Below are 23,456 nucleotides of genomic sequence, written 5' to 3'. Positions count from 1 at the left end.
AGAAGATCACAGGATCAAAATTCTTGCAGAAAAATCCTAATATCCCCAGGACCAATGGTTCCTTCAGAGAGCCTAGGTCCTTCTTTCTTCACTAGAAACAAACTGAGCTGAGCTGCAGGAAGCAGGCTAAGGAGTTATAGCCAGAGGGACCGCACCCTGGGTGGAGCTATGCAGTTCTGCTGTTTTTACATGTATTACATGTTCTGCCTAGCCCTCTCCTGAAGGTGGCATGATAACTCTATGGTCAAGATTTAAAGAAGCTATGTCTGTCAATAAACAAAAGAGAAATTGTATATATTGTACTTAAACCTGTTTAATACATTTATATAGCATTGGTTGACATTCTGAGAATTTTTGTATGAAATGTCCATACAAAATTCTATTAGAGCATGGTCAGCTTAAGCCCCCGTTCACAATGCTTCTTTAGCACGGTTTCAAAGCTGCACATCAGTGCGATTTACACCCGATTTCATTGTGGCTTGCAACTTCATTTAACAGAAGTCTATGCAAGTCGCAATTAAATCGGTAAAGAGTAGTGCAGACACCTTTTTCATAATTGCTGCAACATGAGTCGCGGTGATATGAACAGTTCCATTGCTGGCAATAGGGTGGGACTTGTCATATGATTTGGAACTGCCAAATCGCATGACAAGTCGTATCAGTGTGAACAGGGGCTAAGGCTACTTATTCACTGAGGTGGAAAGAAAAAAAAAAACTGATTCCTCTATCCATGCTATACAGCACTGAAGTACGAATCTCTGGCTGTCAAAATACTTGAATGGCTGTTGCATTTGATTACATTTTGATTCAAAATTTCAAATGAAAGAGAGGGGCTATCCTTTCACGTCAAATCATATTTCATGATATGGTATGTAGCGGATGACATTTGGGATCAAATGTCACACGCATTGTAAATTTCGTTTTTGCCTCAGCACCCTACGGTACTGAGGGTTAATTTTGTAGGTAAGCCTTAACACCAGTCTGGCCAGGCCATGTTTGAAGTTCTGCCTGGTCATGTGAACGGTGAGGTGCACATGAGAGGCTAGAACCAGGCCTGGTTGAATGTTTGGGTATGGCCCTCTTGGAGCCAATCAGCAGGAGTGCTGGGCCCGCTGAGGAGTCTGGGAGGGGGTATTTAAACAGGTGTGGGTCACGTGTTCGGGGTTCCGGAGTTGCTCGTGAGACCCATGTGGTCTGTTCTGGTTCCACGACTGGGGTAGCCCCGTGAGGGGTCCCGGTCACGGGGTGTTCGACATCCCGCAGCATGTTCCTGTCAGTGGCCCCTGATAGACCCGTCTGGTCTGGGGTAGGGATCCGTCTGTTCCCGAGTCTCAGAACCTGCTGGTCTGAGGCGCTGTAACTGAGGGAGGATTCAAAGTGTCCGGGTGTGCTCTCGGCTTGGAGGGGCACCACAGCTCGTGGAAGTGACCGGGGGAGGACTCTTCGGAGGAGGACCGACAGGTGGCATCCTGAGAAGTGCTTGGTTACTGAGTTGGGAAGGACATTGATGAGTTCACACTTTTCCAGTACCTCAAAGGAAGCGGGAAACGTTCCAGGTGCGGTTGGAAAAAGGTTCCTGTTCATCTTTAGTTGATTGTTCAAGTTTTGAGTCAACGTGCTGCCAGCCATGATCTCTGGCTAGAGGTCTGTTCAGCCTTGAAGTGCCCAGCTGCGAGTGGCTACTCTCTGAGTGGAAGTAGAGACTTGTTAAACCTGCAGTTCAAGGTACCTGAGTTCTTCAGCCGTGCCCTCTGTTCCCTAAGAGACTGCGTTTTGTGAAAGTTCTACTGCAAAATAAAACCTTTTCAAAGGACTTTATCTGTGTCAGTGTACAACAAGTCGTTGGGTATCAACCCTGGGAACCCTTAGATGCGGAAGAGCAGGCCAGGAGAAGGTAACCAGTAAGCCCATTCAGTCAAGGCCGCCCTGCAACGGGTAATGGCCGCTACATGTACATGTCCCAACATAGAATATACTGAAAAACATGCTCGCATGCTAAGACTATGTAGTTTTTACAAGGCTGCCCAAGTATAGATGTCTGGGACCAGGAGATTTCGATCTGATCGGCAGTTGCAGCTGGTGCTCCAGCCGGCCAATACGATTGTTCTCCTCTCGGCCAATCGCGATCCTCCCGCTTCCTGATTGGCCAGGAAGAGAATCAGGAAGACAATATGGAATATTAATTCGCTATTGTCACAGAACTGTTTGGGCTTGGGGGGCAGTGCTCTCACCCTTTTTGGAAGCCAATTAAAGCCTGAGGCTCTAATCATGTGCTTCAAATAAAAAAAGAAAAAACCCCATTGGAATCCATGCGTCCAGCACCCTGCATGTAGATTAGGAGCCGGGTGCATGGATTAGGGGGGCAGCGCCCCTGCGCCCCATGTGGAGCGGCCGCCACTGCTGATCGGCCAGATACAAAACAATTATAGATAAAAATAATTAATTTTCCTTCTAATTATGAACTAAATGCATACATATAGATCTGTAAACTGTGCATTTATCATATAAAATATCTATTCTAAACAATATTTGCTATAACCGGACCTAGGGCTAGCCATCACAGCCTTTTTTTTTTCATTTTTGGCCTCTGCATACCACTCATATTCAAGCCAATAAAATGATTTGAAAATCAAACAGGATTTATTTCAAAGGATGAATCTGCAGACTGCTTCCGATAAAATAGTGAGAACCCAGATCTATATTAGGGTAGTATTGACTAAAAAAAAAAATAACAACTCACTGAACAGATTACATTAGAAGAGATTAGATTCCACAGCAAAGGGTTAAGAATCAGCCATTATTTCTTTTTTCCGCATTGGCCAAGACGTTAAAATATTTAAACTTGGGATTGAGGCCAAACAGTCTGGAGTCGTGAAACAAGGCAGCCTCGCCCTCCTCTGCCTGGCGTGAGATCATCCTTAAAGCCACAGGCTGATGTACAGTGCAAGGGAGTGCTACACAGCTGGAGGCTAGACCTTTTATAAAGCCCCTTTCTATTTTTCTTACAAGCTTGGCTTTCACGATATACAAAGCTAAATTCACACAACATGCAAGCTTGATTTTAGCCATGTGACTTGCATTTTCAAATCTCATTGGACACAGCTGAAGATAACTTTTATGTACGTAAATATCTTCTTGATGAACTGAGCCTACAGTTGGGCTTGCAGTACATTTCATACTGTCCTGGTTGCTGCAGCAAAAAAAAAAGCTCATTTATCAACTAAGCAGCAGAAGAATTAAATTCAGGCTGTGACGTTACTGGTTAGAAATGTTAAAGATCGCTATTGTGGGAATCGCTATTGTGTTTTCTGTGTCCCTTTAATTTGTATTTCAACTTTTGCAGCCATATTGGGACAACACCTTCTTTATATTTGTTTAATGTTCCCATTCACATAGCATAAGTTTATAAAATATTAAAAAATTGCTGTTTACCTTTTCACTTGCTGAAAAATCCTATTTCCATATCTAGAGTACTGTTTTACTTAATCGATCCTCCATTCCCCCAAGAGCCAATGCTCTGCTTCAGTACCAGGGCAAGGTCATCTAGAGCCCAGGGCTAACATGCCAAACTGCCCCCCCCCCAAAGGTGTATGAGCATCATGTGTCAGCAAAATTTCTTCCCCAAAAATTGAACACGAATCTGCATGCTTACTACCCCCTAAGCATAAATTCCTCTTCCTTCCATGACAAATCTGCCCCCCTGCTGAAACCCCCTACCTCAATGCAAATTTTGTCCCCCCCCCCCCCCCCCAAAAAAAAGAAAAATCACACCTCCTAGCACATATCTTCCACCCCTCAAATTTATCCTCCAAGTACATATACTCTCCCCTCCCACTCCAACCCCCCCCCCCCCGCAATTCCCCCTCCTAGCACAAATACTTCCCCCTCCAAATAATTTCCCTTTCTTGCACTAGAAAAAAATGTCCCTACCTTAAATAAAATCCCCTCCCCCCTCCGCCATATGCCCTCTTCTAGCACAGACCCCCCAAATCCCCCCTCCTAGCACAAATCCTCTTTTCCCATTCCCCATCCCAACGCAAATCCCCCTAAATCACCACTCCCAGCATTTCCACCCAAATTTCCCCTCCTAGAACAATTCTTACCCCCTGCCGTCCCCATATTCCCCCTACTAACACCAACCTCCATCCCCAATCTCCTTACAGCTACGCCCCTACCTCACATGATGCCACAGTGCCCAGGGCAGCCACCCCTCCTGCCCACTCCTTGTCCCAGCCCCGCTCTCCTTATTGGATGGTCCTGGATTGTCTCTCAGTTTCCTTGTGTCCAGGGCAAGGCACTGGGCTCTACATTGTACTTGATGACGTCAGAGGACCTGCGACCACTGGAATGTAGGGCAAACGATGATGCGGGGACTGGACTAGCAGTGCAGAGAGAGCCTGCAGAAGCAGTGGATCAGGTAAGTAAAAGTGCTTTTTCTGGTAGCATGGACCTAAATGAGCATTCAACCCTTGCAGTTTGGGAGTAGCCCCACAGAAAATGATTTTTGCTTTCCCTGGAGTACAACTTTAAGGAAGGGGTCTGGGGAGTTATGTTTACCATAATCAACCCTGTCCATGCTGTGCTGGCAGATTTCATTACTAGTTGTAATCTGGATGTGCACTCTGTCTGTCCTAACAAAGGGTTAAAGCTAAACTCCAGGGAAAGGAAAAATGCTCTAGTGCAGAGGTGATGCCCCTGCACTGCAAGAGTTACACACTTGTTTAGGTCTAGAGTACTGAAAAAATCTGTTTTTCTTATTCGATTCTCTGCTTCAGCAGGCTCCCTCCATGCTGTTAGACTGCTTCCTGCAGGCTCCTTTCGGTGGGATGCACGTCTCAGTGCTTCATAAAATTCCCTTTTTTCTCAACTTTATTTGAAGTGTACAAAGTGACACTACATTCATGTCACTCTACAGCAGCACTCTGGGCTACGCTTCAGTGTAAATATGCCACACAAAAAAAACATTGTTTTCTGTGTGTGCTAGCAGTGACTGGTGTTCCTGGTAGGCTTCCAGTGAAAAAAAAAACTCTGGTCACTGTAGTATGTGTGAAATGATTAATTACATCAAAAGGTCTACAAACATAACAAAATATGTTAAAAATAGCACGCAACACTAATCATTACATCAAAATAACAAATCTAGCAGTGAAACCCTAATAAAGTCAATTGAAACAATACTTAGGGAGTATCCAGTGAGTGACCCATCAAGACCACGTGAAAGTGTGCTTAAAGATGTAATGGTGCCCACAAAAGCCTCTTACCACATAACACTGACCTCCAGAATCAAGCAGTCAGGAAGAAAGCACTCGTATGTCATATAGCGATGGCCGGACTTTCGACATCCCACTCCACTGTTACTTATATGCTGTAGCATACTCCCAGGAAAAAGGACAACACTGCTTCAGTGAAGGTTTAATTCTCCATAATGCATAAAACAGAAAGAAAACAAAACTACCTCATAGTGTAGCAAATTCTAGTGCACACATTTAATAAAAGTTTAATGCACTCACATATGTCAAAGCAAACTCAGCATATCATGTAGCAGTAAAAGTTTCAAACCAACAAGATGGCCGTGGTCCGTTATGCGATGACATCACACACCGTAGCTCCACCCTATGTGTTTTGTCAATAAAAGACATTGTCAGTGGCGTATGTGTGAAATGGTCATAAGCTTTCAAAATGAAAACTAGAAGCTGATTGGTTGCTATGGACTACTGCTCCAGATTGTTTTCTCATCTTAGGTGTCATTCACAGGGGTGGCCAGGGGAGGCAGAAAAACAGGAGGCTGAGTTGCGGTTTCATTGCCCCATGACTGCCCACCTAAATGCTAACGTTACAGCCTGATAGAGCTGTACATATGCATTTTAAACTTGGGCATTTTAAACTTGGGCTGCAAGGTTTGACAGTCAGCCCCATCTTTCAAGCTCGCCCATTGTGTTCAATGGGGGCACACTGCAACCACCAGCCAAATGCTGTTTGTTTTTTTAATACAATATCACGCTTGGGATGGAAAAAACAAAAAGAAGACAAATGCTGCTATACCACCCTCTGATAAGTGATCCACAGTGGATGACTTTTTAGAGAGCGCCTGTCTGAAAGAAGCCTTATAAATTTCCCTCACCGTACGTTAATGCACTTTCAAACAAATCTATCTTCTGATTTCACATACTGTAGCAAGCTATCCTGAACAATAGAAGCAACTGATAAAGTCCTAGGTATAATGAAAGAAATCTATATGTTATATTGATTTGTAGGTATGCTGTGTGAATGGGAACACATACTGTATAGTGGGGTTCTCTGAAAGCTGGCAATCCACTATTCCCCATTTTTATAATTTTTAATATATAATATATTTTAATATATAATACATGCATTTACAACACCAATAGGATACACAAAAATACATATTGTCCAAAATGATATAAATACAGTATACAATGACTAAGCAAGAAAAATAAAATAAAAATTCCATAGTCACACATAAGACACATATCTCTCCATATTATAAAGTGTGTGCCATGGCAGATTATCTTCTGGCTGGGCCCCAGTGACCCGAAAAGTGTCAGGCTGTGTCATGCACACAGGAAGTTTGCCTATCATTCCAATTTGCCTTCCCTGCGTTTTGGCAGAAAAAACGTTTGATGCGTGTAATTGCATCTGTACGTGTTTAGGCTGGTCAAGCGCTGGAGCGTTAGTTAATTTTTTTTGGCCAGAATAATAATTTATTCTACCCACTGAAATGAATTAATGCTCAAGGGCTTGACGTGCCTAGCATCAAATACTGCTGCTCCTGTATGCGCTGGCGGTTTTTTTTTTTTTTCTGCCTTTAAACGCCTGTAAATGCCTAATATGGACACATAGGCTAACATGCAGGGGCGTTTAGAGGCAGGACAAGAAAAACACCAGACACCCTTTAGGGCCCATTCACACTAGATGTAGTTGGATGCATTTTTACTGCATTCCACCTGCATAGACAGACAGTGCAAAACCAAGGTTATCCTATGGACATAGTTAAGTGATATTAGAGTTTTTTTTTTTTTTAATAACAAACATGTTATTCTTACCTGTTCTGTGTAATGGTTTTGCACAGAGCAGCCCGACTCCTCCTCTTCTAGAGTCCTCCGCCAGAGTTCCTGGCTCCTCTATTCTCCAAATGCCCCCATAGCAAGCTGCTTGCTATGGCGGCACTCGTGCGTGCTTGCTCCTGAGCCCCTCTCTGCGTATCCATAAAACAATCAGAACGGGGCTCGGCCCCGCCCCCTGCTCCCTCCTCACTGGCTGTGAGCTGTGATAGACATTCAGGGTGGTATGGGGTTGAGGATTGATTTTATATTTGTCTATATGTATAGTTGTCTTTTATGATGCATTGGTTTAGATTTTTAGGAAACTTTACAGAGACCCAGTTCTGTGATGATTTGGTCTTGGGCCCAAAACTAGCTACTTTATTTTTTGATTTTTCACGAATTATTTGCTAGGGGCTCCCAAGGGCCTGACTAAGTGTATATGATGGCACATGTTATTGGAGCTGAGTGATTTTGGGACCTGGAGGGAGTCTTGTAAGTTTTGATTGACATTCAGCCAATCAGGAGGCAGAGACCCTGGAAAGCAGCGGCTCTCATAAACATTGCTGGATTGGGATTGGGCTGGAGTAAGTATTAGGGGGGCTGTAGGGGGAGCTGCATACTGAGGGTCTTTTTACCTTACTACATAGAATACATGAAGGCAAAACACTTTCAGCCTTTAGAACCACTTTACACTATTACAGTGCAGTGAAAAAAAAAAGTACAACACGCTACATCTTTTTTGCACTGCAAATGCATGTAAGCTCCGGTTCACACTGATGTGGTGCACATTGGGTGCAAATTCACCTTGCGATTTTTTTTTTGCATCGCAATGTTAATTCTGCTTAGCATTTGCGGTTTCTATGCAAATTTAGTGATGAATTTGTGAGGGGAGTGGTCACATCTGCGATTTTATTTTCTATAAAAAGAAATTTGCAGTGATGTGAGCACCGGACTGCGATTTCAATCCAGCCTCATAGAAGTCTTTGGAGCTGAAATTTGCACCACACCACACTAAACTCACACAGGACCCTTTTTTGAACCGCATCAAATTCACACCGCATATAGAATATATTACCAAAAGTATTGGGACATCCGCCTTTACATGCACATGAACTTTAATGGCATTACAGTCTTGGTCTGTAGGATTTAATATTGAGTTGGCCCTCCCTTTGCAGCTATAAAAGCTTAAACTCTTCTGGGAAGGCTGTCCACAAGGTTTAGCAGTGTGTCTATGGGAATGTTTGACCATTCTTCCAGAAGTGCGTTTGTGAAGTCAGGCACTGATGTGGGCGAGAAGGCCTGGCTCGCAGTGTCTGCTATAATTCATTCCAAAGGTGTTCTATCAGGTTGAGGTCAGGAGTCTGTGCAGCCCAGTCAAGTTCCTCCACCACAAACTCACTCATCCATGTCTTTATGGACCTTGCTTTGTACACGGGTGTGCAGTCATGTTGGAACAGGAAGAGGCCATCCCCAAACTGTTTTCACAAAGTTTGGAGCATGAAATTGTCCAAAATGTCTTGGTATGCTGACATATTAAGAGTTCCCTTTACTGGAACTAAGGGGCCAGTCCAACCCCTGAAAAACAACCCCTCATCATAATCCCCCCCTCCACCAAATTATTTGGACCAGTGCAAAAAACAAGGTCCATAAAGACATGGATGAGTGAGTTTGAGGTGGAGGAACTTGACTTGCCTGCACAGAGTCCTGACCTCAACCCGATAGAACACCTTTGTGATGAATTAGAGCGGAGACTGTGAGCCAGGCCTTCTCGTCCAACATCAGTGCCTGACCTCACAAATGCGCTTCTGGAAGAATGGTCAAAAATTCCCATAGGCACACTCCTAAACCTTATGGACAGCCTTCCCGGAAGAGTTGAAGCTGTTTTAGCTGCAAAGGGTGGGCAACTATATATTGAGCCCTACAGACTAAGACTGGGATGCCATTAAAGTTAATGTGCATGTAAAGGCAGGAGTCCCAATACATTTGGTAATATAGTGTATGTGAACAGCCATCATTGGAAATAACGTTTTTTTTTACATGACATGCAAATCTAAGTTTTTTGTATCGCATCTGATCCACATAGAATTCGCGCAAGTGTGAACTGCGGCTCAAGGCACGCACGCGCACTGCGTCACAGTGCCTGTGCATGCATGAGAACGCCCGGTTCTGCATGAGAACGCCATGCAGTTTCTGTGTGCTTCACATGCAGTTCTGTGCAGTGCAATTTCAGCCGCATTCTTTTTTTGAATGGGCTGAAACCGCACTGCACATGCTGCACTACTTTTTAGCAGACCGCAAGGGCATTGCGATCAGAATGCGGTGCAGGAACATGGCTATGCTCTATAGTGTGGTCCTTGAAGCCCACAGAAAGTAAAGAAGAAGGGAAGTGATCATACAGGACAAATACGGATGGAAAAACGCGCGTCAGCTGCATGTGTGCGTAAAAAAAGCGCGGCGTACACATGCAGCTTGTGGTGGGAATGGGCTCTATGGGCTGCATTGAGTCAGGATGGAGTGCTGAGGAGAGGAGCTGCCTGTACTATGATGTCACCAGTAATGAATGGACACCCGGGCCGGGCCGGGCTGGCAGGAAGTTGTAATGAAGCTGAGTCTCCTCTCCTCTCCCTCTCTCCTCTCCCTCCCAGAGGAGGAGGGGGCGGCCAGGCAGCTTAGTCATTGATGGGCTCCTCGGTTCTCGGCCAGGACAGGAAGACACAAGTAAGGCGCTGTGACAAGGATGGTGACTCAGGTGACTGGCAGAGGATTACATTGATTAACCTTGTACAGAGGGCGAGGCTCTCCTCTTCTCCTCCTTCATCCTCCTCCTCGTAGAAGAAGCTCGGCAGCCTGTAGGCACCTAGTATTATCGGGGGGACATGCTGTGACCAGGGGGGAGGGGAGGGGACAGTTGAAGTGACAGCAGAGGATTTGGCAGTCTGATGACGTCGTGGTATTAGAGCTCCGGAGACAGGATGACATGTGCACTGTGTATGGACATTCATGGAGTCAACTGACTCAGGGAGGACAACTTTCTACTCCAGGTAAGGAGCACCTACGGCTTCCTCATTTCTAGATGTCTCTAATTCCTATGTATGTCTATGGCAGCTTTCCATACACTTCATGCATACAATAAATGAACACAATGTATATATAAGAGGAATATAAAGGAAGAGAATATCCTAATGACTCTATCATACACATAAGTGAAAAGCAACAGACTAGCACACCATACATTCATATTTTTAAAGTTACACAAAAACTTTCCCATAAACATATTCCTCAATAGCCCCAAAGGAGATAAATCATACAGCAAATTTAGATGTTACCTCCAGGGCTGGCGCTACCACCAGGTAGCCGCCTGGGGCGCACTACCATTTAGGGGGCAGCCACGGCCTCTGTCCCGGTGAAGCCCCAGGCATGTAGGCCCCTCTCCTGGCTCTCCTCTCCTAGTCGCCGTGAGTCCCGTTCAGTGCTGGTTATCCTGGAACATGTCTACTGCAGGTGCCACCAATTCCCCGATGTGTCCCTCTCAGCTCCCCGCTGTCAAAATTTGGTTTTGCCTAGGGCAGGGGTCTTAAACTGGCGGCCCTGCAGCTGTTGCAGGAACTACAAGTCCCATCATTCCTATGCCTATGGGAGTCATGCTTGTAACTGTTAGCGTTGCAATGCCTCATCGGAATTGTAGTTCTGCAACAGCTGGAGGGCTAGGGTGTCAAAAATCCTTGCACCAGCCCTGATTATCTTGCAAAGGTAAGTTATCATCGTTGTGCTATATATACACACCACATGTGTCAAACACCAGGCCCTGCGGACTGAATCGACACGTCAGGCCATTTCATGTGGTCCTCACACCTCTCCTGCAGCTGCGGCACCCCCCTCATCTCTGCCCCCCCCACCTTGTGTCAGCAGCAGAGAGGACAGAACTCCTTCACCAGATTCTGTGCTTCTCCGCACAGCCACAGCACCGCTCTTGTCTGAGCAGCAGAGAGGAGGACAGAACTCCTCCACCAGATCCTGTGCTTTTCTGCACAGCCGCAGCACCGCCCTTGTCTTCACCTTCACCTTGTCTGAGCAGCAGAGAGGAGGACAGAACGCTTCCACCAGATCCTGTGCTTCTCCTCACAGCCGCAGCACCTCTCCCATCTTCACCTTCACCTCTAAACAGCAGAGAAGCCCGCAGGCTGAATCAGACACGCCAGGCCATTTCATGTGGTCCTCACACCTCTTCTGCAGCTGCAGCACCCCCCTCATCTCTGCCTCCAACCTTGTGTCAGCAGCAGAGAGGAGGACAGAACTCCTCCACCAGATTCTGTGCTTCTCCGCACAGCCGCAGCACCTCCCTTGTCTGAACAGCAGAGAGGAGGACAGAACTCCTCCTCCAAAACCTGTACTTCCCCACACCGCTGCAGAAGCCCTCCCTCGTTTCTGCCCCCACCTTGTCTCAGCGGTAGAGAGGAGGACAGAACTCCACCCGATCCTGTGTGTCTCCCCACAGCTGCTGTACCCCCCTCATCTCCACCCCCACCTTCTCTCAGCAGCAGAGAGGAGGACAGAGTTCCTCCACCAGATCCTGTGCGTCTCTACACAGCCGCAACACCTCCCTCATCTTTGCCCCCCACCTTGTCTCAGCAGCAGAGAGGAGGACATAACTCCTCCACCAGATCCTGTGCGTCTCTACACAGCCGCAACACCTCCCTCATCTTTGCCCCCCACCTTGTCTCAGCAGCAGAGAGGAGGACAGAACTCCTCGCCAGATCCTGTGTGTCTCTACACAGCCGCAGCACCTCCCTCATCTTTGCCCCCCCACCTTGTCTCAGCAGTCAACAGTAGAAAGGAATTCCCCTCCCCCCCTCCCTAGAGCTTTCAACTGGCTAAAACAAAAATGCCTGAAGTTTGAATGCACATGTAGAGCTCTTGATATACACTTCTAAAAGCCTCGTATACTCAGGCAAAGCTCAAATGCACCTGTAAATTGTTCTGCTCTGGTAAAGGTATGTGCTTAGGGCATTGCTCAGCTTGAGGCTCCGTTCATATCACATTTCTACAATGCGTTTCCGTGCGACTTGGAAAAATATGCAGGTGCTTCTTCTGGTCCCATACACTTCAGGAGGAGCATCAACACATTGTGTGCTCACTGCTGAAACCCCCCATTTCTCTTATGTATATATTTTTCTTATCCCCCCCACTATCCTTTTTTTTTACCCATCTTTATGACACTTTCTTTTCCATATACTGTGTGTGCTGTGATTGCCTTCTTTTGTTTGCTGTCCTTTACATAACGTTCTTATTAGAAAATAAACAATAACATTTATGTGGAATAAAAACATAGCACAATGCACCAAACACATACAAAAAAAAAAGCAAGACAATGAAGGACAGTGTGAACCTAATCTCTCCCCTCTCTCTGTTTAAACTCTATGATCTTTAGAAGCAAACATTTTACAGTGCCTGGAATAAATAAATAAATATGGAACAGCCAATGTCAAACACTGCCATGTATTTAATGTATATATATATACATATATATATATATATATATATATATATATATATATATATATATATATATATATATATATATATATATATATATATATATGCTTGTAGTGAAACTGACTGTATTTACCAATAAACACATGAAAATACAGAGGGCAATATGCAGAATGCAGCAGTCCATAGTAGCCAATCAGAACTCAATGTTTAAGGATTTTTTGGCAGCTATTGGACATTTATGCTGGTTTGGGTCACTGCATTCTGCATATCATTACTACTTGTACTGCCTAATTAAATAAACTGCTAAGACCGTAGTGTCTAAGATTGTATCATCCCATGACACCAGCCTGTATGTGCTGTATGTAACCTGCTGAAGATTGTTTACAATATGATAAGGCCGTTTACAATATGATAAGACTTTTTCTGTCTCAGCTGTTTAGATATTCTATTGAGCATATGTTGTACTGTTATTGAGTTTATTACCCTACCAGACTCAAAACTCAAGTTCAATATTAGAAATACAAATGAATGCAGCTATGTATTCATTAAAACTCAGTACATTGTATTTTTTCTTGTTTATTTTTTTGTTTTGTTTTTATGCACAAAAGCGTAATTGAATTTCAAGCATATAGGAATACATATCATGACATGGTTTATAGCAGTGGTCCCCAACCTTTTGTGGCACCGGGGACCGTCTGCGTGGAAGAAAACTGTGCCAAGGACCGGGCGGTCACGCTTATTCACGGGCAATGGCTGGTGTTAGCGCTTCAATCATCATGGCACCATGCTTGATATGGTGTCAGGGTGATTGAAGCGCATTATTTCTATTATTACATTGTAGTAATAAAGGAAATAGTTCAATTCACCATTGAAGCACTGTGTGTGTCACTTGCCACTGTCGCCTGCCACCAGATGTGGATAGTCACTTGCCACATTGCCTGTCACCAGATGCAGAATGTCACTTGCCACATCACCTGCCACACTTACTGCCACAAGATGTGGATTGCCACCTGCCACGTTGCCTACCACCAGATGTGGAATGTCACTTGCTACGTTGAATGCCCCAAGATGCAGAATGTCACTTGTCATGCCACCTGCCACCAGATGCGGAGTGAGTGGAGCGCCCCTTGTGGTATGTCAGGCAGATAGCTGAGTGGGGTGAACTACAAGTCCCAGCACACCTCACCTGTACTCCCACACATGGCTCACCTGTCACTGATGAGGTCACATATCTGTGGGATTGCCCCTCTGGATGTAGAAGGGTGCCTCCCTCCTCATGCTGCAGCCGGTCTCACCTGGCAAAGAGAGGGTCCGGGACTCCTGCGGCTGTCACTCTCTGGCTCCACCCTTCTCAGGAATGGCTCCCGATTAGCTGTCTGGGGGGGGCAGGCAATCTGCGCCGCTGAACACTTTCACAGTCACACAGCGAGGAGCCGCAGGAGAGCGGTGATGCGGGGCGGGCAGTATGAGATGATGTCATCTCTCTGCTCCCCGCCGCACCACCGAAACTGAGACAGAGCACTGGCTTTGAGGGCAGAAGAGCGGTGATGCAGGGGGCAGAGGGAGATGATATCATCTCTGCTTGCCCGCCCGCTCGCTTCTTCCTTCCACACAGCACCCTCATGCCGGTATCCCAGCATTTCTCTTGCCATACGCCCGCATCCACAGCCTGGCCTGCAGAAGGGCCACGGCTGCTAGTGGGCCGGGGACCAGCTGTTGATGACCCCTGGGGTATAGAATTGAAATGCAGGTGCTAGTGCAGTAATGGCGAACCTTGTCACCCCCAGATGTTTTGGAACTACATTTCCCATGATGCTCATCCACTCTGCAGTGTAGTGGAGCATCATGGGAAATGTAGTTCCAAAACATATAGGCTGCCATGGTTCGCAATCACTGTGCTATTGCATCTAGGCATTACTTGTAATATTATTAATAAGGTAATTATATAGTGCTGTCAATTTATGCACTGCTTTACATATACATTCATATATATTCACATCTGTCCCTACCCTCAGGGAGCTTACAAACTAAGGGCTCTAGTCTAACTCATATTCATATACTAGGGCCAATTTAGACAGAAGCCAATTAACCTACCAGCATGTCTTTGGAGGGTAGGAGGAAACTGGAGGAAACCCACACAGGCACAGGGACAACATGCAAACTCCAGGCAGGTAGTGTCATGGTTGGGATTCAAACCAGCAACCCTTTTTACTGCTAGGCAAGAGTGCTACCCACTACACCACTGTGCTATGAATGTGCAAGTACCCTATAACAACATAAATGGTAAATGTAGCTATTGGGAGAGGGCACAATGTATCCCAATCCACTGTGGGTCTGGCGACAGTTAAGTTGGAACACCACTATAATAGCTTTAGAGCCATAGTGGGGGGGGGAGCTCCTATTGGGGGATTGCCCCATGGTCCCATTTCAAGGCAAATAGATAAGGTTTTCCGGCGTTTTTTTTGTGCATTTGTTATGCACGATTTTGGTGTGTTTTTATGAGCAACTTGCGCATTTTTATGCAGCGTTTTTGGGCTTTGGTGTTTTTTTTATTAGCCATTAGAGAAAGCTATTATCTTTTGCATCATTTGTTGCTAGGTATTTCAGCTTTTTTTTAGCTTTTCTATTAGCTTTTATTTCTTCTTTTATTATTATTATTCATTTATTATAATGTTTTTTTTTGTTAGGGTAAGGGGTTCAAGTTCACTTAGGGTTAGGTTAGGAGTTGGGGTTAGGGTTATTTATTATTATTTTATTTATGTTTTATGTTATTCTAGTTATTAGTTATACAAATAATAATAAATGAATAAATAAATGTAAAATAAATACACAAATAAATAAAAATCATAAATCAAAAATATATAAATTCAATAAATTAATACTAAGTAACAATAAATAAATAATTAACCCTTAATTTGACCCTTACCCCTTAAAAAAATAATAATAAATAACTAAACACCCTAACACAAAATAAATTATTATTATGATTATTATTAATAATGTATTGTTTTGTTTGAGTTTGGGTGTTTATTGTTATTTTATTATTATAATGTATTTAATATTTTTTTAAGGTTAGAGGTTAATTATTATTTATTAATGTGTTATTACATATTATTAATTTATTTTACTTATTTATGATGATTTTTATTTGTGTTTTCATTTTACATTTATTTATATATTATTACCATTTTATTTTTTTCACATTTTTTCATTTGAGCATATTTGAGCTCCGTAACTTTTTGAGCTTCAGGCATTTTCTTTCAGGCGACATGGAATAGACTCCCGCCAGAGGTGGTTCTGGCCAGCTCAGTAGATTGCTTTAACCACTTGCCGACCAGCGCACGACGATGTACGTCGACAGAATGGCACGGGCAGGCAAATAGGCGTACATGTACGTCCCTTTAAATTTGCCGCCATGCCATCGGGAGCGCGCCGCCGGCGGCGCGCTCCCGCGCTGGTCGGGACCCCCGTGAGTCCGGTCGCGGGACCCGCGGACTCGATCGTCGCGGGCATCCCCGCGATCATCTCACGGAGCGGCCAAATGGAGAAGTGCCGTTGTAAACAACATTTCTCCATTCTGCCTAGCAACTAGTGACGCTGATCTCTGCTCCATGTGATTGGAGCAGAGATCAGTGTTCACTAAATGAAAGCCCAACCCCCCCACAGTTAGTAACACGCCCCTAGGAACACTTAAAGCGGGAGTCCGCCGGGACTCCGCATTTTTTTTTTTTTTTAAAAGCCAGCAGCTGCAGTATTTGTAGCTGCTGGCTTTTAAAAAAAAAAAAAAAATGCGGAGTCCCGGCGATTTTTAAAATAGTGACACTTACCTGTCCAGCGCGCCCGCGATGTCGGCACCCGAAGCCAATCTGTAGATCGTCTCTCGGGTGCTGCCGCCGCCATCTTGGCTTTCGGCTTCATTTCCCGGTTCCTTACTGCGCATGCGCGAGCCGCGCTGCGCAATAAGGACGGTCCCCGCTGCCTCTGGGATCTGTGTATTTTCCCAGCAGGCAGCGGGGCACTTGCGGAAAGGGGCGGGCACTTGCGGAAAGGGGCGTAATATACGCCCCTTTCCGCAGAGAGCTATCCCGGAAGTGGGTGCAGATACCTGTACTGTACAGGTATCTGCACCCCCCTCCCCCCTGAAAGGTGCCAATTGTGGCGCCGGAGGGGGGGAGGGTTCCGATGAGCGGAAGGTCCACTTTAGGGTGGACCTCCGCTTTAACCCCTACACTGCCACCCACTGGTTAACCCCTTCACTGCCAGTGTCATTTACACAGGAATTACTGCATTTATATAGCAGTGATTACTGTATAAATGACAATGGTCCCAAAAATGTGTCAAAAATGTCCGATGGGTCCCCCACAATGTCGCAGTCACAATAAAAATCGCTGATCGCCGCCATTACTAGTAAAAAAAATAAATAAAAAATTATTAATAAAAATGCTATAAAACTATCCCTATTTTGTAAACGCTATAACTTTTGCGCAAACCAATCAATAATCGCTTATTGCGTTTTTTTTAACCAAAAATATGTAGAAGAATACGTATAGGCCTAAACTGAGGGAAAAAAATGTTTTTTTATATATTTTTGGGGGATATTTATTATAACAAAAAGTAAAAAATAATGCGTTTTTTTCAAAATTGTCGCTCTATTTTTGTTTATAGTGCAAAAAATAGAAACCTTAGGGGTGATCAAATACCACCAAAAGAAAGCTCTATTTGTGGGAAAAAAAGGACGTCAATTTTGTTTGGGAGCCACGTCGCACGACCGCGCAATTGTCAGTTAAAGCGACGCAGTGCCGAATCGCAAAAAGTGGTCTGGTCTTTGACCAGCAAATTGGTCCGGTCTGAAAGTGGTTAAGAAATGCCTGGATACTTTCCTGAATGTACATAATATAACTGGGTACTAACATTTATAGGTAAAGTTGATCCAGGGAAAATCCGATTGCCTCTTGGGGGATCAGGAAGGAATTTTTTTCCCCTGCTGTAGCAAATTGGAGCATGCTCTGATGTTTTTTTTTTTCGCCTTCCTCTGGATCAATTCTGGGCATAAAATTGGGTATATTGGAATGTATGATTATTTTTTGTTTAATTTATTTGTTTTTGGATGGACTATATAGAGTGGAGATTTGAACCATCTCCATAGAGAATACTTGATTTTTCCCCCTCCAGCTGCGCTTCAAGCTACAAACCGCTCAGGTGTGAATGCAGCCTTAGAGCAGTCTTGTGACTTCTATCAGTGTCTGGAGTTTTCATTTTACTCTGACTGACCTACCCTGTTTCCCCGAAAATAAGACCTAGCGTGATTGTCAGTGATGGCTGCAATATAAGCCCTTCCCCCAAAATAAGCCCTAGTTAAAGTCCTTGTAGGCCTTATTTACAGGGTAGGGCATATTTTCGGGGGAAACCGGGTAGGGCTTATTTGAGGGGTATGGCTTATATTGCAGCCATCACCGACAATCATGCTAGGTCTTATTTTCGGGGAAACAGGGTATGAGGCTGCGGGACCCCTGACCCTCTATCGGGACAGTGCTGATTGGTCTGTGCTGATCACATGCACCCTCCCAAGGGAAAAAAAAACTGAGCATGTGCAGCTTGCCCCCAAGGCTCTGTTCTATCAGCAGATAGATTGGGGGCATTGGAAGAAATGTAGGTAAGGAGAAGACAGGATCAAAACGCCTTTTTTACACAATGCAGAGGATTAACCCCTTAGGTTCCACAGTGAGTGTAACAAGAATGCTTTACTGCATATACAGACTGATTTTACTGTTGTGGGTTTAGTAATACTTTAATGCTTGAATGTGAAAATACATGTTGTAATAAACAATATAGCTACATTGCTAATAAATGTTTGCAAATGTTTGCAGGTGACAGAAGAGAATAATGAGAAGAGATGGCAGACCAAAGCCAAATTCAGTCATCTGCTTCAAAAAGCATACGACCTTTTCGCTCCAGCGAGGAGTACCTTGAAGCCATGAAAGAAGATCTCACAGATTGGCTCAATATGTTGTACGATCTGGACATGGATGCTGGCACTTTCATGGAGGCACTAGAGACCGGGTACACACTTTGTCAGCATGCTAATAATCTCAATCGGCTGGCACAAGATTTTAAAAAACAGTATCCAGAAGCTGCAGCTAGCATGAGATTGCCACAAAAGGATGTAACATTCCAGGTTAAAGGAGCCACCCCAAGTTCATTCATGGCCAGGGACAATGTATCTAACTTCATTAGCTGGTGCCGCAAGGAGCTTGGCATACCAGAGGTCCTAATGTTTGAAACCAATGATCTGGTACTGAGGAAAGGGGAGAAGAGTTTTGTGTTATGCTTGCTGGAGGTGGCCCGACGTGGGGCACGATTTGGTATGCCGGCACCAATGCTCATTCAGATGGAAGAAGAGATTGATGAAGAGCTTAGTCGGGGCAAACCCAATTTAGAACAGCGCAAGTATCCACGGGCACCGATTCCTGTTCAACCACCCCGTACCATATATGATCTCAAGAACCTGGATGAGTTGGTATGCATCTTATGTAGTCCATATAAGCCTTTCTCAACCAGGTTTCCTCCAGAGGGTGTTAGAGATTCCATGAGCTGTGGCTGATTGACCTCTCACCTGACGGTGTCCAGGTCCATCACCACTTGGCAGAGCCACCAGCATGACATCAATGATCTTTTTAGGTGTCTATAAGTATGTCGTACAGATGATCACTGTAAGCGGAGCATTCTTCTCGCTGACCACCAATGTAATGAACATTCCTCCCACTAACCACCAATATAAAAGACGTGTGTCCCACTGACCATCATTGTAAGGAACATTCTTCCCATTGACCCCCAATGTAATAGACATTCTTCCCACTGACTACCAGTGTAAGGGATATTCTTCCTACTGACCCTGATTAATTAATTTTAGCTGGGGATCTCCAAGATCTGAAAACGATTAGTCCTAGGGTTTCTCTGGGGTAAAATGGTTGAGAAAGGCCCAAGTCTATACTGTCCTGTCAGTTTTTTAAGGGGATTTAAAAAAATGCATGTTATCATTATGTTCCATTTTAATACTAAAACAATGTATTATACTGAACTAATTCAGTTCTGTTTTGTACTAATAGCTGTTCATAATACATTCATGTGCAAATATACACACACATCATGGAGCTCAAACACAAATGCAAAGAATACGTAGTGTAGTTGACAACCACATGTTATGGGTTATTTTCTAACCAGCCCTAGGAAATAAAATGTCAACAGTGGTCGGAATCACCTTCTGTGAGTAGTTTAAATGGGCCCTACTATGTATAAGTTGAGGTTTAAATTTGGAGTTGATGTTGGAAAAGTGCAGACACCAGAACATGAATCCTGATGTACTAGTTATTCTGGTAAATGTACATCATTGTGCTTTTTCTTCTTGGTGGATATCTGATACCTGTCCAAAAAGATATTAGTTCACTTTCACAGATTATGATACAAGGAAGTTTAAAGATGTTTCCCTTTAGGCCACGTCTCTGGCTGTCACTTGTCACCTTTCTTTGGCTAAAGAGAAGCTACTATTGCACCTCCAACATAAAGCTATGGTTTTATATTGCAGGCTCTATAATGGCCCAAAACCAAACGAAGCTGCATTTGGGTAACAGTGGATTCTAAAAGCAAACAAAAGCTATTGAAACAGACCTTCGCCTAAAAATGACATTCATTATCACTCAATTCTGCCCCTTAGCTTCTTACACAGTTACATTTATTTAGGGAAGCAATTCCTTGTTTTTGCTGGTACTTGCTCCCAATTTCTCAGTTTAAGAGCTGGGGGTGGAAATGCAGCAGCACACTAAGCTTCCCAGTGAATGGCTGTGCTGCGGGAGTGTTTCAGGACAAGTCTAATCATTGGAGGAAAGCAGATTGAGTTCTCAGCATAGCTAGAGAACTGACCAGATTGTGCTCTCCTGCTTAGTGTGGTTAGTTTTATTAATAGGAAATTAAGGGGACTAGCAGGAACACCAGGGATTTCATACAAAGGAAGCAATACAAAAGAACAGGAAACTTTCTCATACAAGTACATGGTACGGCATGCACATATCAGGAATATGAAGGGTTAACAAATGCTTTAAATAAATATCAGGACTCAATCAGTATGCACCTTTGTACATGAACTAACATTTAGGCACCTGTTACTCACAGTTTTCCTGTTCCTGATCTTAAAAAAAAATGTTAGCTCTCTTTATAGTAAAACAAAGGTCTTTTATACATCCCATACTTGTATTCTTTCTTGGATACCCTTGATAAAAAAACAATATGGTCCAATTGGATGTACATACAGTATCTCACATTTTTGTAAATATTTTATTATATCTTTTCATGTGACAACACGGAAGAAATGACACTTTGCTACAATGTAAAGTAGTAAGTGTACAGCTTGTATAACAGTGTAAATTTGCTGCCCCCTCAAAATAACTCAACACACATCCCATTAATGTCTAAACCACTGTCAACAAAAGTAAGTACACCCCTAAGTGAAAATGTCCAAATTGGGCCCAATTAGCCATTTTCCCTCCCCGGTGTCATGTGACTCGTTAGTTTTACAAGGTCTCAGGTGTGAATGGGGAGCAGGTGTGTTAAAATTTGGTGTTATCGCTCTCACTCTCTCATACTGGTCACTGGAAGATCAATCATGGCAAAGAACTCTCTGAGGATCTGAAAAAAGAATTGTTTCTCTACATAAAGATGGCCAGGCTATAAGAAGATTGCCAAGGTCCTGAAACTGAGCTGCAGCATGGTGACCAAGACCGTACAGAGATTTAAGAGGACAGGTTCCACTCAGAACAGGCCTCACCATGGTGAACCAAAGAAGTTGAGTGCACATGCTCAGCATGATATCCGGAGGTTGTCTTTGGTAAATTGACGTATGAGTGCTGCCAGCATTGCTGCAAAGGTTGAAGGGGTGGGGGTGGGGGGTCAGCCTGTCAGTGCTCAGACCATATGCTGCACACTGCATCAAATTGGTCTGCATTGCTGTCGTCCCAGAAGGAAGTCTCTTCTAAAGATGATGCACAAGAAAGCCTGCAAACAGTTTGATGAAGATAAGCAGACTAAGGACATGGATTACTGGAACCATATCCTGGGGTCTGATGAGACCAAGATAAACTTATTTGGTTCAGATGGTGTCAAGCATGTGTGGCGGCAACCAGGTGAGGAGTACAAAGACAAGTGTGTCTTGCCTACAGTCAAGCATGGTGGTGAGAGTGTCATGGTCTGGGGCTGCATGAGTACTGCCTGCACTGGGGAGCTACAATTCATTGAGGGAACCATGAATGCCAACATGTATTGTGACGTACTGAAGCAGAGCATGATCCCCTCCCTCCCGGGACTGGGCTGCAGGGCAGTATTCCAACTTGATAACGACCCAAAACACATCTCCAAGACGACCATTGCCTTGCTAAAGAAGCTGAGGGTAAAGGTGATAGACTGGCCAAGCATGTCTCCAGACCTAAACCCTATTGAGCATCTGTAGGGCATCCTCAAATGGAAGGTGGAGGAGCGCAAGGTCTCTAACATCTACCAGCTCCGCGATTTTGTCATGGAGGAGTGGAAGAGGACTCTAGTGGCAACCTGTGAAGCTCTTGTGAACTTCATGCCCAAAAGGGTTAAGGCAGTGCTGGAAAATAATGGTGGCCACACAAAATATTGACACTTTGGGCCCAATTTGGACATTTTTACTTAGGGGGTGTACTCACTTTTGTTGCCAGCGGTTTAGACATTAATGGCTGTGTATTGAGTTATTTTAAGGGGACGGCAAATTTACACTGTTATGCCCTGTACTACGGGCGGACTTTTAGACGGAAAATGTACGATCGGACTGTGTTGTCGGAAATTCCGATCGTGTGTGGGCTCCATCGGACTTTTTCCGTCGGAATTTCCGACACACAAAGTTTTCCCACAACGAAATCCGATCATTTAAATTCCGATCGTGTGTAGACAATTCCGACGCACAAAGTGCCACACATTATCAAAATAAACTACAAGACGAAAGCTATTGGCTACTGGCCTCTTTTTAGTCCCGTCGTATGCGTTGTGCGTCACCTCGTTCTGAATGATCGGATTTTCCGACAACTTTGTGCGACCTTGTGTATGCAAGACAAGTTTGGGGCAAAATCCGTCGGAAAAAATCTCACGGATTTTGTCGCCGGAATGTCTGACTGAGTGCACAGGGCATTATACAAGCTGTACACTCACTACTTTACATTGTAGCAAAGTGTCATTTCTTCAGTGTTGTCACATGAAAAGATATAATAACATATTACAAAAATGTGAGGGGTGTATTCACTTTTGTGAGATACTGTATCTCAATAATAGCTCAGACGTCATATTTTATTGCCAAAGCTTAAAGTGGATGTGAACCTGATTCATGAAATTTGACCTAGGCACAACTATCTATAGTGTTTACTTATCTCTCTCCAAAGCCCTGAGTCCCATGTCTTTCTGCTGTTTCATTCCTCTGTTATCAGCATGATAACTTCTGACAAGTTCTCTGAGATGGGAGATAAAACCAGCCTCAAATTTGTGTAGGGGTGGGTGCTATAAATAGATTGGCAGAGAGCTTGTCTTGTCACAGCACAGCTCTGAAAGTATCTTTGTTCTTCTGCCTATGTGGAGGGGGGGGGGGGGGGGGGGGATGTGCCTTTCCTCCAATCAACTGTTACACAGTGTAAGCCAAGAATCCACTCCTACTGCAGAATGAGGAAGTAAAAATTCTAACACGATGTTATAATTCTAAAGAATATAGGAAGCTGAAGACAGCAGATATGCATGTAAAACTTATGTAGGGAGATTTGTTTCATCCTTGAGTATCATCTGAGGCCGTTCACTTCACTGGGTTCAGGAGAGGGTTTACATCCACTTTAATTGAATAAGCTG

General features: G+C 44.2%; 1 protein-coding gene across 1 annotated transcript in view; it reads left to right on the top strand.

Moving 5' to 3' along the window:
- Positions 1–9,646: 9,646 nt before the first annotated feature.
- The window catches only part of GAS2L1 (growth arrest specific 2 like 1), a 73,905-nt gene continuing 60,095 nt past the window's right edge, over positions 9,647–23,456 (top strand). The window contains exons 1-2 of the mRNA XM_077461236.1: positions 9,647–10,105; positions 18,425–19,074. Of these exons, the coding sequence (XP_077317362.1) occupies positions 18,451–19,074 (624 nt within the window). The 5' untranslated portion in view covers positions 9,647–10,105; positions 18,425–18,450. The remainder of the gene's footprint in view (positions 10,106–18,424; positions 19,075–23,456) is intronic.

Source organism: Lithobates pipiens, unplaced genomic scaffold (assembly GCF_037356315.1).
Source record: "Lithobates pipiens isolate NorthernLeopardFrog02 unplaced genomic scaffold, aLitPip1_a1.2 Scaffold_3, whole genome shotgun sequence".
Lineage (NCBI taxonomy): Eukaryota > Metazoa > Chordata > Amphibia > Anura > Ranidae > Lithobates > Lithobates pipiens.
Note: the sequence above shows the minus strand (reverse complement) of the source record. Positions and strands in the feature narration are given on the sequence as shown.